Source organism: Lathamus discolor, chromosome 1 (genome assembly GCF_037157495.1).
Source record: "Lathamus discolor isolate bLatDis1 chromosome 1, bLatDis1.hap1, whole genome shotgun sequence".
NCBI lineage: Eukaryota > Metazoa > Chordata > Aves > Psittaciformes > Psittacidae > Lathamus > Lathamus discolor.
This window is the reverse complement of record NC_088884.1, coordinates 121,552,238-121,569,011: the sequence shown is the minus strand read 5'-3', so window position 1 is coordinate 121,569,011 and position 16,774 is coordinate 121,552,238. Positions and strand designations below refer to the sequence as shown.

Below are 16,774 nucleotides of genomic sequence, written 5' to 3'. Positions count from 1 at the left end.
CCTACTCCAGCACATTTTGTCTTGTGGCAAGAAGAAGCTGCATGTGTACTGGCAGCACTCCGAGGTGAGCAAGCAGAGTCATTATAAAAAGGTTTGATATATAACTGTCCATTCTGTTCTGTTCTTTTAAAATCAAACTTTTGGGTCTTATTCCATACTTACAGGAGAATAAGTGATTTGAGTCCATAAAATGTTAATGGAGAGATCCGATTTATCCTATTATTTTCAATTATCCTATAAATTACAGCAAAGCATGTATCAGATTGATAACTGACTGCAGTCTTAAACTGAACAGATGATAAAAACGAACATACTTTGAAGTGGATTTCTTAAAACATCCATTCAAAGTACTTAAAAAATTAATACATTACCCTTTAGCAGGTCAGGTTATTCATCAAATTAATTTATTTTCAAAATAATTTCATAATAATAAAAATTGAAATAATTGCTTTCAATTTTGAAAAAAACTTTTTCTGTGAGTTTTTTAAATTCTTAGATCAAGATATTTTGAATGGATTATATGTGAAAACAAAGCAGCACCACATAACGGTGTTCTATGGCAATGCATCAGTTCCAAAAGCATCTTATTATTTGCTTATTTTGAATAACTTTACTGAATTGAACTAGTGTTTAATTTTCATCTGTCTGAAAAACAGTAATAAAGCATATTTCAAGCTGTATTTACAGGGAAAAAACTGTCCCTCAAAATATCTCTTTTTACTGTTTTGCAGTAGTGGAGTTATGTATTGATTCGTAACAAGCAATTACTAATAAACATTATTTAGTATTTTAAAAGTAATTGGTCATCGGAGCCATTAATGCCCAAGAAATGGTTCCTGTTCTCACCAGCCAACTGAATTTTTACCCTGTACAATGTAATAGGAGTTCCTTAGTTGTTATCTGGTATAAAATATTGCTATGCACATCAATGAAAGCAATCCAAATATTTCTTTGTCTTGCCTCAGTTATTCCTTGGGAAAATAAACATAAAAATAAGAAAACAACATACAGCCATTCAAGTCTGTGGAGATCTGCAAAGACACCAGGCTTCAAAACAGTTATTTTGTTGTTACTCAGGTATCTAAAACAAGACCAAACAAAGATAGATGGAGAGATTAATTAGTATCAGATGCATGAGAACTGGTTTTAAGATTTTTTCCCATTGATAATTTATGAGAATATAATTAAAATGATTTATTGTTTTGGTTAGAATAATTCTCATGCCCTTCTTTGAGAGCAAGGTGAAACTCTCTCTGGTGAGGACTTTCTGAGCAATTATGTAGAATGTTTTGTTTTATCTATAGGAAAACACAGCAAGCTAAACATTTTCACTATGTCATATTTTTGGCTCTTCCCAGTTCTCTCCTGCAGAGTGATTCTGTCATGGTTTAAACCTGGACAGATTCGTACCATGAATGTTCCCAGGATCACGTTCAGACTTTGCCAAGGGCGTTAATCATAAATGCAGATACCAGAATCATGGAAAAAGAAAGGCTGAGAAAAATACGGGGAGGGATGGTATAAATAGTCTGGGTAGGTAATAATAGCAGCTGAAATAACATAATAAACTACACTTGTGTGACGGAAATATAAGAGGTGAACATATTAAATTTTCCCTTTTAAAAACATTGCAGGAGCAAAAACCTGGACCAAACAATGCAATTTATTTGTTGTCTCTTTCACTAAGCATTTTCCTTAAAAGCTGGAAACACTTTTCAAGAAGCCACTGCAAAATTAAAAGCATTCTTTTGGTTACTGATACTGGTTACTTTGGTTTACTTCTGTAAACCAAAATGTAATGTTAAGGAGTTTTCAACCATCACATGCTCTCTTTTTTGTTTTAGTCTATGTTTAGTCCTAATCTATCTCTGCTTTCTCAATCCAATCATTGAGTTACAGATTTGGACCAATTTGCAACTTCCTAACATTGTCTCGAATAAGAGAGAGACCTCCACAACAACTCTTGGAGCTCTTCCTGCTGCTTTTTATTTCAGTATTCAAAAAGCAATACTTACAATTTTGTCAAGTTGAATAAACCTTTAAAAGCATGCTCAGATACAGCTCTGATTTTATTATTTTGAAGATACCTAAGAAGATACAAAACCATCAACAGTCAATTCTACAAGCACGCAGTAAGAGCAAGCATAAATAGCCAATAGAAATCTATCAATTAAACTCAATGTACATTATACTTGAAAAGAAGTTGTCAAAGTTGTTATACCTTAAATCTGATAACAAACAATTTACAGCTACAGCTGCAAAGAGTGCAAAGATGTTTTAAAAGGAATACCCCCCTCCCCCCAGCAGAATTACAAATCTCATTCAAAGGAACACTTGGTTTGCCTCAGATGATCAATAAGGTGGTTGCTTGTGACCTCCTGCTTTAGGCCCTAACCTTGAAGTTCTCACCTGTGTCTCCTGATCTTTATGCTTAGTCAGAACACTACTACAAGCAAAGTTTTTCATGGCGAATGCCAAATGATAATGTATTTTGAATTTTTTATTTATACGATAAGAGAATTTTCAAAATGCTGCATTTTTATGATAATATAATAAAAATGTAAAACAAATCTCACTAATCTGTAAACTAAAGAATACCAAGTTTTCCCTTCTGACTCCTTTGATGAGATAATGGGTAAAAAAAAATTATCAACTGCAAACATTAAATCCTTTTCAAATAACGTTTAAATATTATAGATAGTCTCTGGTTAATGTTTGAATATAAATTGTTTTAGTTGAGTTACAGTTAATAGAGCATCCAGAAGCATTCCTGTTCAAAAGCAGTAAGAAATCTGACACTGGCTTTTACAAAATGGGTTTGTGTCAAACATGGCTCAAAACCTTTCTTAAAATTTACAGCTATCGATCAGAAATGTGTGAAATCAGTGTTAGAAGCAAATGTTTTGTACAGATAGATATGGATGTATTTCTTTTAATGAAAACGGACCTTTCAAGACTGTAAGGTCGTAAGAGCACTTAACTTTGTGAACACGAGATGGTGCTGCAGTACAGCACACTGTCCGTAACAGCTACACTCCACTAAATTTCCAAGGACTATATTGAATGGTGATGCAGGAGCCCTACTCCTACTAAATTTTGCATTTAATTCTGATTTTCAGTTGAAGAAAACTTGTTAAAGGCTATGATTTTTGAACAGCATATATGTTAGACATCATAAAACATAGCACAGTATTGTGTTGCCATAACAATTTGGCTAGCTGGGTTGTTATCAAATTGTTACCAGACATAATTAGGAGTAAAACAAAGTGCCATGTGATTGCGCATCCCATGACAATGGGAAGTTAAAGTTTCCAGATTTTTGTTCTGCAGAATATATGGATTAAGTTACTTTAATTACTTTTGACGTATTACTGTTTATTATAAAAGTAACTTCCTTCAGACATGATGAAAGTTTAGTATTTTTCTGTTACAAAGCAGAATATGCAGAAATTATGTATTTGCAAATGAGAGATGTCAAATTAAACTATTTTAGCCAAATAGCCAAATTAGTATATAGCCAAACGTGTTACCCAATTAGATGAGGGGTAAGACAAAACAGAATTTGAAGTGGAAACTGACGGTTGTCACTTAGATGTTAAGCTCTGGGTATGTGTATGGGAAAGGATGAATATTTAAGACACTAAATAGATGTATTAAATTGAAGCATTCCTCACAGATATTTAAGGTCTTGGTATTTCTTGAAAGTGTCAGCAGAAAGTTTCCTTAGCAGATTCCTCTGAAGAGACCTGTGGGAATGAATGCACAGAGTGAAACTGCTCTCTCAGCTTCCTACAGTGCTGCCACTTCTATTACTCAGTAAGAGCAGCTTTTATACTGCTAACTAGTAAAAGCATCTGAATATGCTACCTCTGTCTGAATATTTGTATCTATTTAAGCAGTAAGCCAAATGCTGTATCATAAAAAGAAGTCTTCCATATCCCCAGAGCAACTGACAAAATTATAATTAAATCTAAGAGTTAAAAAGATTTGAGTACATATTAAACCACAGATTTATTTCAAATCTCAAATACATAGATAGCTTATTTCCCAGTGCATGTGCCCCTATGCCCCCATCTCCACTTGGCACCAACTCAAGTGTCCTGTTGAGATCATTCAGGGCATGTTTTGATTAGAAGAGAGTCTAGCCTGAATTCAGCTGAACCAATTTACTGATTTTTCTATATCTAGAATTTAGCCATTATTTTTGATGTCTTTGTTGATGCTGAACCAACAGCCAGTTTAAATATATATTTGACATTCCACATCAGCCTTCATTATGAAGTACTGTGGTATTTGAACATGGACACAACAAGGAGAACGTCAGCCACAAATGAATACAAACTGGTACCAAACAGAAAGATTCATACCCCTACTGTACAGAGAAGATCCTCGGGTAAGGATATATGATGATGCCTTTTACTCGTCACACAGAAAACAGCTTCTCAAACAGTAATGTGCAAATTAAGAGCAATGTCAACCATTCCCTGATCTCTTCAAAAGTTTAACTTACATATACAGGTCTGTATGATTACCCAACCCAGATTAAATCCTTTTAAATAATGGCGTATTCAGAAATTTGAAATGAGAACTAAAAAGATTTGCTCAAGTAGGTAGTTCCACTGAATTCAAGGATATTGATTATTGGCAGCAGTATAGATTAGGAATATTGCCAAGATCATAGAAAAAGCTATTAAGCATTGTGTCTTAAAAGGAAACATTTCTTTTGAAGATTTCTTTAGATTTCTTGAAACTGTTGCTGGTTCAAGTAACTTTTACAAACATGAAACGATCAATTCACACAGCATTTTTTAGTTCCTTTTCTTTTGTGCAGGGAGAATCTATACTTAAAATATTAAAGGATTTATCAACAGACATCCTTGTGTGGGATGGTTTAGTGTGAGGTGTCCCTGTCCATGGCAGGGGGGTTGGAACTAGATGATCTTGAGGTCCTTTCCAACACTAACTATTCTATGATTCTGCTTTCACAAGCACCAGCTGAGCCAACCTGTCATAATTACAAGGCTGTAGTTGTGAAAATGTTGTACCATTGGTAGTCAATCCGGAGCAGAGCAAGAGGCTACTTTTCTGTTCTACTTACATTATGGTTATGTTTGAAGAGACTGACGGGACAGCACGCAACTTGGCAGCATCACAGAAGATCTCCAGCCTTTGGCAGGTACACTCTGCTGGCACAGCACCAGCCACTGTGTGAGAACAAGAACATGGTCATGGCAAAAGGTGGGATGAGTGGTGTGATGGGATGTGGGGAAGAGAAATAAGGTGTAATAGAACAAAAGACAGACAAACAAGGCTGTGTTGAACAGATATTAAGGCACCTGTTTTTACATAATTGATTTAGACCTAGGAAACCTTAATGATAAATATAAAGGGATACAAAAAAATAATGTTACATCCTGAGTTCTGTGAAAAAGCTTGTTAAATGTGCTTGAGTTTTAGGCTTGATACACAGGACTCTGGCATGGATTTTTTTTGTGTCTCTTTTTTAGGTTATACAGTCCTCATATTTACTAGAATTAGCACAGCTCTGTCCAAGTGAAAACGGGATGAAAATGTCTCAGGAAATCTTTGCTCCCTTTCACCCTATTTCTACACTTTAAGTTAGTGCTCACGGTAGACAGCAGAATCAGAAAATCCGTCCAAAAGTCATGAATGCCCACAGAAGTGAAGAGGATTTGCAAGAGTCATTTGATGTATGAAGAAGTGAATTTGGAGGAATGTTGCCTTCATTTCACTCTGAAAGATGGGTGTTTCATAGACTTTCCAGCAGCACTGATGTATTCAGATAACATTTATATTGCCCTCCTAGCTCACATATATTTGACACTTCTCCTACAGAAAATGAATCACTAAATAGAACTGAAATTAGCTTTGATACATTTGGTCATCTGAGGTAAATTCTGGTTTACTATAAGTGAAACTGAACCGTATATTTCTCTTTCTGATAAGCGTATTTGCAGCTCATTTCTTTCTAGGAATCATCAGTAATAATCACACAAGTAATATCTGTAATTACTTACAGCACTCGGGTGTCTTTGTCTGAGTTGCATACAGAGATTTCATTTTATTGTATTTGTCCTTTGTATAATGTTTATCAAATTGCAGAGACCATCCATTGTAGTCCTCTAATAAAAAAATAAGCAAACCACAAATAGAAGTCACATTAGAATAGAAATAGAAGGTAGAATTGCCTTCACTAAATTTAGGTGCATCAAGGTTTATCTAAATAAAATATGTTTTTTTTCCAGAACATTTCATAGACCATTAAATTACTTTATTTTTATACCTCTGCCTAATCACATGCATGTATAGAGATTATGAACTGCATAGTCTTAGCAGCTTGCTATACCTTTAGCATTTTCTGTGACAGTTGTACCAAAATAATATAATCTTTCATTTCAGAACTTTTTGTTTATGTAGGAGTTTAAAAACGAGACGCAACCGTATTTTCCTACCTCCTTAAACACGTGGGTTTCTCACAGTCTGGGGAAGCTCAAACGATTGCAACGACTCTGACTACATCTTTCAGAGGGCTGTCTCACACTATCACAGCCTATAATTTCTTCCTGAAAATCTAGATGCAGGCCAAGTGATCACTGGTTTTCAGGAGAATGGGTGATGTGGTGTAACATATTCAAGTCAGTATGTTCAAGTTAAGCTTAATATTCATCTTCTTAAACAAAGTATTCCATATTACCAGTCTGGTCACTATGTATAGATATACTGGCACATAAAGACAAAAAGTGAAGAGTAGATCTTTCAGTTTCTTTCCACAAATAGGGATTTCCAGATACAGGGGTGCTGGAAATAACTAGGGATCTGTTACTTGGAAGTCTGTCATATACTGTCATATATCAGTAAATCTACTGATCAGGTAGCCACTTCCAAAACAGGGAAGAAATAAACATGAGAAAGAAAAGAAGATACTGAGAGATTACCCCCAAACTTTCCTTCAGAAGCTGTGATCCAATTTTAGCTTTATTAATTTGAATCTGAACTCTCTTCAGCTTTGCCAATACCATTTTAGTTTAAAGCGTCTCATTTAATGAATATGCGCCAGTAGCAGAAATGCTCCTGTGGATGGCACCCATTAGCTGTGAGTCAAAGCACCAGTGATAATTGGAATCATTACTTTATAAAGATACCTACTGTCAAATAACATTTATATGGGAACTCTGAGGATGGCTCTGCTTTGCTGTTTATTACAGTTTGCTTCGCTTTTATTATATTCTAGTAACACTCTTCCCCCTTTACCAATTTCACGTGGTAATTGTTTAAACTTAAATACAATTCCTCATCGATATTTCTCTATAAATCTTTATATTCAAATAAACATTACTAATATATATGTTGACTTCAAAATAGCCAGAGGGAAATCAAATACATTTACTTCTTTGCAACTTTTCCCACTCTGAAATGACATTTCATTTTCTGTCTCATTACAGTTTTCTCAGCTAGGTAGGAAAATTACCTTGAAAGCATCCCCTGAAGCCTGCCTACAGAGTGTCAGCAGATGGGGCTGTTATGAGAGATGCCTGCCTCTTCGCTGCCTAAGCTGAAAAGCTGATTAATAGATACTATGAAAGATTAAGTAACTTCAGCCAAACTGTCTTTTATCTAGTTATTAGGTTTTTTTATGCATAAATTTAAAAGATAAAGGATTCAAAGGAAACAAAAATCTGTCTTCAGGAATTGCTTCACTAAGGGGAAAGACAGACATGAAAAGTGCCTTTTTCACTCGGAAATTAATGTGAATTAATTTATGTCTTGCAAGAATGAGAGTTTCCCACATAGAGAAGGCATTTAAGTGCATTTTACTAAATTCCTCAAGAGCACCTGGTATACTCTGATCCAGTAACAGTTTTGCCAGTTCAGATCATTACACTGATATTCAGAAGCAGCCTAATGCATTTTGGACAAAACGAAAGGTGTTGGCAAAGCTGCAGCAATATTGCTCCTGCCTATTCTGAGTGCTTGGAAGTCCATTTTTAAGACTACCTGCAAAATGGAATCTGTAATTGATGAAATGATGGAAATAGATCCTTTGCCAAGCGTATCTGCCCTGTAGTTAGTGCTGTAACAAGGTTTCCTCAGTCACTGTTTCTGAATATTTAACTAGAGCACATCCATAGACTTCATTTGCAAGACTGGACCCACCAACTGAAGCATGAAGAAACCAGTGCGGAATACAATGGATGCAGAGGAGGTAAGATGGAAGAAAGGAATCTTTTATTGAGAATTTTTTAACAGAAATATGTAAAGATGTATTGAAAATGAGATTATTCTTGGAGTATAATCCTACCAAATAAGTATTTTGCAGTCAGGAATAGAATCTCAAAATATTTTTAACTTTCATAATTACATTCATAGAGTTTTGGACAACTAGCCACTTATCTGAAGATTCTGAATATATAGTTAAAAGCTACAAATTCTAATCCTCCTGTACAATGAACATAAAAAGTAAAATTTTTCTGCATTTCCCTGCTTCTGACACTAAAGAATGGATAGATGAGATTTTATTCCACCTTTTAGTATTTTTAAAATGCTTTGCCATGTGACAAAGCATGTACAAGAGGTGACCATCACTGCAGTACGCGTCTGCAGAGAAAAAGGATGAGCAGTGCCTTCTACATTAATGAGAATGAGGGAGCAGTTCATTATGAAGGGGAAATTCACCAGCATTTCCAAGGAAATCAAGAGGCAGCTGTGTACTTCTGGGTGGCCATAAAAGAGAAAGGGAAAAAAAGCACAGAGAAGAGAAAAGATGGATTATTTTGTACTGGAAGCATTCCAGTTGTCTTGAGTTTCTGGTCAGTTCGTTTTGAAGAATGTTTTTTTCTCATTGCATTGATTTTCCCACTTTCTATTAGAAATTCAAAGGCATATTTGAACACAATAAAACAAGTTATTGGAAGTTTTCTGACCCTCAAAAATGTTTGCTTTGGGCCAAGGTTTGTGCTCAAGCCTGGGACAGTCTTTATTTTATGCAAACTCTTTTGTCGAATCCCAGAAGAACGTATCGTGCAAATAACTATATTTAGCACGACCATTTGGTGAAGCACTAATGCCAGAACTGTAAATCACATTGTGATCGTTTAGAATTTATATGATAGGTTTGTGACCTGTTTAGCTCTGTCGAGACGAGGTTCTCCAAACACTTTAAGGAATGACTGGTAATGGTACTGGTCTTGAAATCCCAAATCTATCATTTGGGGGAGTACAGCTCAGATGAGAAATAACTTTTTCCCAAGCCGGTTCTAAAATAGATTGTTGGCTGCACTTCTGTAAAAAATGAGATCTGAGAAAAGAAGGCATCAGGAAATCTTCCCCCACACAGGATAAGTGAAATAAGTAATTGTAAACTGCACTTATCTGACTACAGATTAATACACTGTTCCTGGCTAAAAGTTGTCAATTACTATTTCTGATGGGAAAGAAATGAGAAAGAGTATGTTAATCCTCACAGACTACAGATTTGAATAATCTTTTCAGCGACAGATTCAAGGAAATATCAGCTTTGCTAAATTAAAGATGCATCTCCTATTTAGTAAACTTATGAACAGGACGTCATCTATATGACTTTCGCCTTCTCTTGGCCATGTCTTCATGGATTATTATGCAGAGAAATGAATAAATCCATAAAAATTTGAATTGCTTGAAAGTCCCTTCATCAGGGACAGAAGAGACATAAGTCAAGTGAAATGTAAAAGTTACTCTTAGTTATTAATAATATTCAAAGATCTCAGTAATTAAATTAACCCCCACCCCCTGAACCTCAGCAAAGCAATTCCGTTTGCTGCTATTTGCACAACAGTGTAAACCTGATTATCACAGTGCCCACATACTGTGGATGAATGGCAATGACAGACAATAAAATTTGACCATATATGAAAGATTTCCCCATGAAGCTTGAAAATCTGATCTTTTGCCAGGTATTTACTACAATTTGAGCATGCTGCAGACTTCCAAGCATTTTCTTTTTGCTTCATAAACAGAATTTACTATGTAGGGCTCAAAACTGAATGGCGTCTCATACATTTAAATATCACATTCTAAGTATGATGGGAAAAAAAGTCATGTCAGGAAAAGTTGAGACTAACTATAGAGTTATTCATTATTTGCATTAATTTGAAATAAAAAGCCACCAAGCCCTTCTGCAATGTGCTGAGGCAAAAATGGGAAACTCACCCTCTGAAAAGTCTCACCCTTTAAGAGCGATCTTGTAATACTAAAACATATAACTTTTGTATAAGTGTTTTGAAACATCCCATAGGAATGCAGATTTCTGCTATGGGAATCTAGAATATGATTTGATGAACCTACAGAATTGCAATCTCTGTAAGCTTATAGACCTTCAACGAAACACATAAGAAAACAGCATGACATCTATATAGATTGTTATTACTTTCATCCTGCTGAATTTTGTTATAGGCCCTTTTAAAAAAAGAAGTGGTGTGTTATAACTTATTTAATGAGGCAAGCCAATCACCCAATGACTGTGTGGTGCACAGTAACAGATGAGGCCTGTGCTTTTAAAGGTAAATAGGTGCAAGACTTCAAACAGCCGCTCCCTGCCCCAGTTCTTTCAGAAACCTCTGTGATTTCCAGCCTATGAGCTAGACAGAGCTTAACAAACATCTATAACTGAGCTTAACCACTGGGGAGCTGAACGCTGCCTTTTGTTTGGAGATCTTTTAGGCCTGGGCGCAACACAATGGTAAATACATTTAGGCAGTGGAGAACTCCTCTGGAGAGTCAGAAACATCTTAAATTAAATCTGCATGCTTGTTCTCGCTTCACTGGACTGGAAAAATGTGGCTATGACACTGTGATTAAAAAACAAATGCAGACACACTACAACCATTGCCTAACTGCCAAAAAATCAGCTTTGCGAAACTATCAGCAAAATTGTCCAGAAGCCAAATTTCTAAACACTAAGGAAACTTACGCTCTCAAAATAGGTCATGCTACTTTGTTTCATTACTCTACATAATTAAAGACCCTGCTTGTGAAAAAAGATGAAATGAACACCCTAGCATGGTGTTCCTTCCACTGCCCGTTTATTATTGCTAGTAAGTAGAGTGGTAGTCAAATATGTAACAGTAGTCACTGGCTTTTTAATGCCCCATTCATGGTGAAAGAATCTCGTCTACAGAAGTGCAAGGGATTAGACTCAATGCACCTGACTTTGGTTTTGAAATAAATAAGAATTCTGGTGTTTGCATTTTTAACAATTCTTATGTTAAAATACTTCCAATTCTAAATATGAACTTTTACCTGTGTTACTTGCACATAACCATTTCCTCTAGAGATTTACTAGTAACAAATGAAGACTATTTCAAGGATCAGTTCTGAGATGGAGCATCAGAGCTGTTCAGGAGTGTGAAATGACAGTAACCATAATTTTAAACAAAGAACCATATCTACTCAATTCCCAATTCAGTTTAAAAAAAGAAGAATTAGGATATTTATTTTTGAGATTTAGGTATCACAGACTGCATGGGAAGATACTGTATTTTGTATCTCCTGTTTCTGTGACAAGTTGCAGGAGATCACAACCTAGATTTTTTCAGCTTATCTAGAGAAAGAAAGAAAATCACTGCTAGAGCAGTGCTTCCAAACAGTCATATCCAGTACTATTTTGGAAGGCTAACACATGAGTAAAAAACATTGTGGTTTGGGGGATTTTTTTTTTTTTTTTTTTAAACATATGAGCTTTTCATTAGCTTCTTAATTTAGGTAAGTTATGATTTTTGATCACTATAGACAGCGGGAGCCTTTCCATTGGTTTTAGTGAAGTCAGTCCAGGTCAACTCTCATCAGCCTCAGCCTTGCTTCACAAGACATGTTGTGGTCAAAAGCCTGGGTGGTGTGACTGAAGACTTTACGTTGGTCTTATTGTTTGCATTTTAAATTAGAACAGAACATCATAAATCAATCAACCACATAGATTTTTGACTGCATGTTTGGGTACTATAAAACACTAATGGAAGTTAGAAAAAAACTTTTAAATCTGAAAGCAGGCATATTTATAAAGAAATGAGTGCACCCGTACTTTACAGCCGAGGGATTTTCAGATCCTGTAACTACAGGATGCTGATGCATAGTGCTAAATATATTAAAGACAAAGCAGTAGGGCTTAATCTTCGACTTCAAGACATATAATAAAATATGCTTTCAAAGTGTCCAAGTAGGATGTAAAGTCCAGACTTCCCTTTGAAAGGAGAAAAGCTGAGTGGCTTTTGAGATCTGATTGTTTCTATATTTCTCCACTTACAACTTTGTACCAAACTAAATTCGAGAGCTGATGGGTGGCTTTGGAACATAAAACTTGAGGTAAGCTACACTGCAATTTACTGGAAGGCTTCTCCCAAAGATCTGTCATCATATTAACATCACAGCTTATTTACAGTTATGAGGAACAAATCACGTTGATTATCAAACAGAATGGCTGGAATATTAGGGACAGTTCAACAAAGATCTTGGAATATCATAGAATCATAGACTAGTTAGGGTTGGAAAGGACCTCAAGATCATCTAGTTCCAACCCCCCTGCCATGGACAGGGACACCTCACACTAAACCATCCCACACAAGGCTTCATCCAACCTGGCCTTGAACACCGCCAGGGATGGAGCACTCACAACCTCCCTGGGCAACCCATTCCAGTGCCTCACCACCTTAACAGGAAAGAATTTCCTCCTTATATCCAATCTAAACTTCCCCTGTTTAAGTTTTAACCTGTTACCCCTTGTCCTGTCACTACAGTCCCTGATGAAGAGTCCTTCCCCAGCATCCCTATAGGCCCCCTTCAGCTACTGGAAGGCGCTATGAGGTCTCCACGCAGCCTTCTCTTCTCCAGGCTGAACAGCTCCAACTTTCTCAGCCTGTCTCCATACGGGAGGTGCTCCAGCCCCCTGATCATCCTCGTGGCCCTCCTCTGGACTTGTTCCAGCAGTTCCATGTCCTTTTTATGTTGAAGACACCAGAACTGCACACAATACTCCAGGTGAGGTCTCACAAGAGCAGAGTAGAGGGGCAGGATCACCTCTTACGACCTGCTGGTCACACAAGAAAAACAAATATTTAATTAATCTCTCAGAGATTTAAAATTTAAATGCATTTGAATTTTTACAGAACTTTGTAATTAGAATAATAGGACTACAAAATAACTGACTCAGGGGTGTATCTAGAAGAGGTAATTACACAAATGTTGTTAGGCTGCTAACATTACACTTTTATCATTGTATGTAATACTAGGAAAATAATATTCAGAGAAAGTTGACCCTTATCTAGGATAAAAGTTCAGCCCTGAGTTCTGTTGGCATATTAGAGAATTAAAAATAAATAAAAATAAAGTGCTTCTGTGTAAGATTTAAAATTTAAATAATTAGGCAGCGGATTAAGTAATGTTTTTGTCTAAGGCTACTCAGAGTTGGTATTTTGAAAAACAGATGATTACTGGCAATGTTGCTTGTCTTTTGTCCAAATTTGTGGAGTACATTTTGTTATGATTTAACTTTTCGTATGTTTTTGCAATTTTTCATGTGTCAGAATTTGCTCATCTAAACAAGCACACAGTTTAAGATAACAAACGACATGTGGACTCCATGCAAAGCTACATCATAAATGCTACTGTTTTGTTGTTTTTGTTTTGCATTAATCAAATGATATTTTTATTTACTCTTAGTTTTAGCTTTGCCTATCATTAAGGATCATTGTCAAAGCAGAGATTCCAAAATGCTTCTTTCCATGAATATGTACTTGGAAATACATACTTGGCACTTTTACTATGCCACTGGCCATCAAAAGGCTTTGCCTAGAGGGTTGTTAGAATACATTAACATTGTAGCAGCAATGTCTTCCATGTAAGAAATACTCATTTTAGGAACTATTCCCAAGTCAACACTGCCATAACATTAGGTGAGCAGAATTCATGATTATGACTGGTATTTATCCTTCTTGCTCATGTTTAAAAATCAATGAAGTAAACAGATGTTCTAACCTCCTCTCCATAAACAGCAAGTAGCTATAGAATCAAGTGTTACAGCTGTATAGAAAAAGGAAAAGCTCTTCCTTTGAAAATTAGCCTTAAACCATTATGTTTGAAATCAGTCTTCAGTAGGACTGAGTTTGACTACAGAAGGATGCTGGAATTTTTATATATATATAAAATATATATTAATATTATATCTATATGTATATATATCGGGCTTTCCCCACACACATTTTGAGTTTGGTAACAGATTAAAAAAAACTCTTCAAGTGAAATACGTGATATAGGCTGAACTATACAACAATGCACTCAGTGTTTTTGAGAAGTTGGTGCTTCAGAAAGGGTGAGTGTGGGGTAGAACAGCAGGGAAAAATTTACTGCCACACTCAAGCCTAAAACAGGAAAATCCTCAAACCGATAAGCCTTCATTACAAAGTATGGGACTTTAAATAAATAACTTTTATTTAAAAACATCACATTCATGACAAATTTGCAGAGACAGCCACTACTCTTGATGGACTATGTTTTCAAGTTCAAAAAATAAGATAGCATTTTCCATGCATTGTTAAGGTTATCTAGTGATAGCTCAAAAAGCTTCCCATCACTTTGGGCATGAAAAATTGCTAGACTTCTCCTCTTACTGCAGTTTACTACATTGCCTCAAGCTCTTCCTCATCAGGATATCACACACAGTATTTTGCTAGTTTTGGAAACCCCGCATGGTGGAAGTGAAAGAGGAATCAGATTTGAAGAACACACCATGAAGCCAATCTTTACGTGCCTAGGTTGGATATGAACAGTGACTACAGCACATCTGAAAACACATCTCTCAGTGAGGTTTTAGTTTAGTTTGAAATACTTCTAATCATGTTTTGCTGTTACCGGGCATGCAGTGCATTAAACAGGACTAATACTGCAAATCCTCTCAAAGATTACCACAATAAATATCTCTATGGGAATGAAACAGTGAACAAGAGAACTTTACTCATTAAAAAAGGAAAGCGACAGAATTGCTACAGGGTGGAGTGACTGGCTACAAGTACATTCAGAGTCTCCTATCATGTTGGTCTCTTTTGTACCGATGCCATTCACTTTGTGTTTCAAGGGCATTTAAAAACTTCTATAAAGTAACTCTCTTAGAAGAGCTACATGTGCTTTTTACAGTGATTGCTTCTCTGCTTGTTTCATTCACTGGTGTTTCTTGAAAGAGTTGTTTCAGTAATTGTAGTTGCTGTTAATGTTCAGCATGCTTAAGGGCTTGTATTGAGCAGCTGGACTTTGGATTTTCTTATGTTTAGAGTAGCTGGTGTTTTTTCTGTTGCTATTGTTGTTTCCCCCCTACCCACAACCGCAGCATTATGTTTTTCAAAAGAAGTGGGTTTTTTTTTTTCCTTCTGTTTTTCATCAGCATAGTCCTTTCCATCACCGAAAGAACTACTGTCCATGGCAGATTTTTGCTTTGTTTCCTTATGTTATGCTATCAGTTTGTACATAAGGTATGTGCAAGTCTTCACTATAGCATTTTTCTGTAGGCTTAAGGTAGTGCTTCATCATGACTGAAGAAATCACTAGTAGAGCAGTTGGTAAAGCTGTGTTTGAGATACATGCATTAAAAAAAATTAAAAATTTCCCAATTCCTTTCAGGGTCTGTGATGATTTTTCCCTCCCCCCACTTGTTGGGTTGAATGTTTTGGACTGGCAACCTTCGAGCTCTTACTCAAATTATGCAAGGTGAAAGTGTGCAAGAATTTAACGGTTGGGCTACTTAATTGAGTACCTTGTGGATAAGATTAAAATTTCCAATGGTACCACATGCAACAATTACTACAGCAGAATATTTTTATTTTTAATTGCTTTTCCGTAACCAGGAGCAATGATTTACACGGAAAACTAATTGTAAATTTAAAAAGAAATAAAGAGTGGAAGGAACCGGATGTAAGTGTTGCAAATAAGGCAGGGGTACTAACATGGTCCTGAGAAACTGCAGCAAACAAAAATAGCCAGATAGCTTCTTTGTCTTGGGAGTTAGACATATCCCACAGCGATCCCCACACTTTCTACAAGTTCAGGGGCATTGGAATAAATCTCTTCAGGACATTCCATATTCTCAGACAAGGAAGCAACTCTTCCTTTATTCAAACTGCAACACGAGCTTCTGAGAAACCATTACTGCTGAAAATGACCTTAATATGTTATACATGGCATGCATTTCTAAATGAGAACATGGGGTCAAGACAGGAGAAAAACACTGATGGCATGGTATTCCCAGTAAGTTAATACAATGACTCTTCATCTTGTGTAATTCAGGCTTTCAGAAATTGAGGCCAATTCATTCTTGGATTGCTATACCCAGAAGAGGATTCAGTATCGCAGATGAATTGTCTTGCAGGCTATACTGTCTCGTACATCCCATTACAAAACTGTGTATATCCTAATTGCCATCTGATCAAGCTGTACACTTTCAGCAAGTCCTTGTACAACAGACTTTCTGGTACTCTACAGAAATGAAATATGAATTAAGAAAAGCATTTACAGTGGTTGGACTTTTAAACAGAAGAGGGCACCACTGTTAGCAGTTTCTGCCACGGTAGGACAAGATAATTACAGGAGAAGAATACAAGAACCAGTTTGGTTCAGAATTTTGATTACTGGCAATGGAAAGTATGTTTGTGGCATCAGCAAAGACATAAAACTAGAAAAAGCTGCAGGTCCATATGATGTGATTAGAATTAAAAGCGGCTTTCATATTGAGTAAGATGCT

At 36.1% G+C, this 16,774-nt stretch overlaps 1 protein-coding gene across 2 annotated transcripts in view; it reads right to left on the bottom strand.

Moving 5' to 3' along the window:
* The window catches only part of RXFP1 (relaxin family peptide receptor 1), a 47,779-nt gene that overhangs the window by 13,361 nt on the left and 17,644 nt on the right, over window positions 1–16,774 (bottom strand). Inside the window, exons 3-8 of one of the 2 annotated variants that reach the window (XM_065693669.1) lie at window positions 6,039–6,143; window positions 5,099–5,204; window positions 3,675–3,746; window positions 2,016–2,087; window positions 1,010–1,081; window positions 163–234 (exon numbers count right to left, since the gene is read on the bottom strand). In XM_065693669.1, coding sequence (XP_065549741.1) covers window positions 163–234; window positions 1,010–1,081; window positions 2,016–2,087; window positions 3,675–3,746; window positions 5,099–5,204; window positions 6,039–6,143 — 499 coding nt within the window. The remainder of the gene's footprint in view (window positions 1–162; window positions 235–1,009; window positions 1,082–2,015; window positions 2,088–3,674; window positions 3,747–5,098; window positions 5,205–6,038; window positions 6,144–16,774) is intronic. The other variant, XM_065693679.1, reaches the window with a different exon arrangement.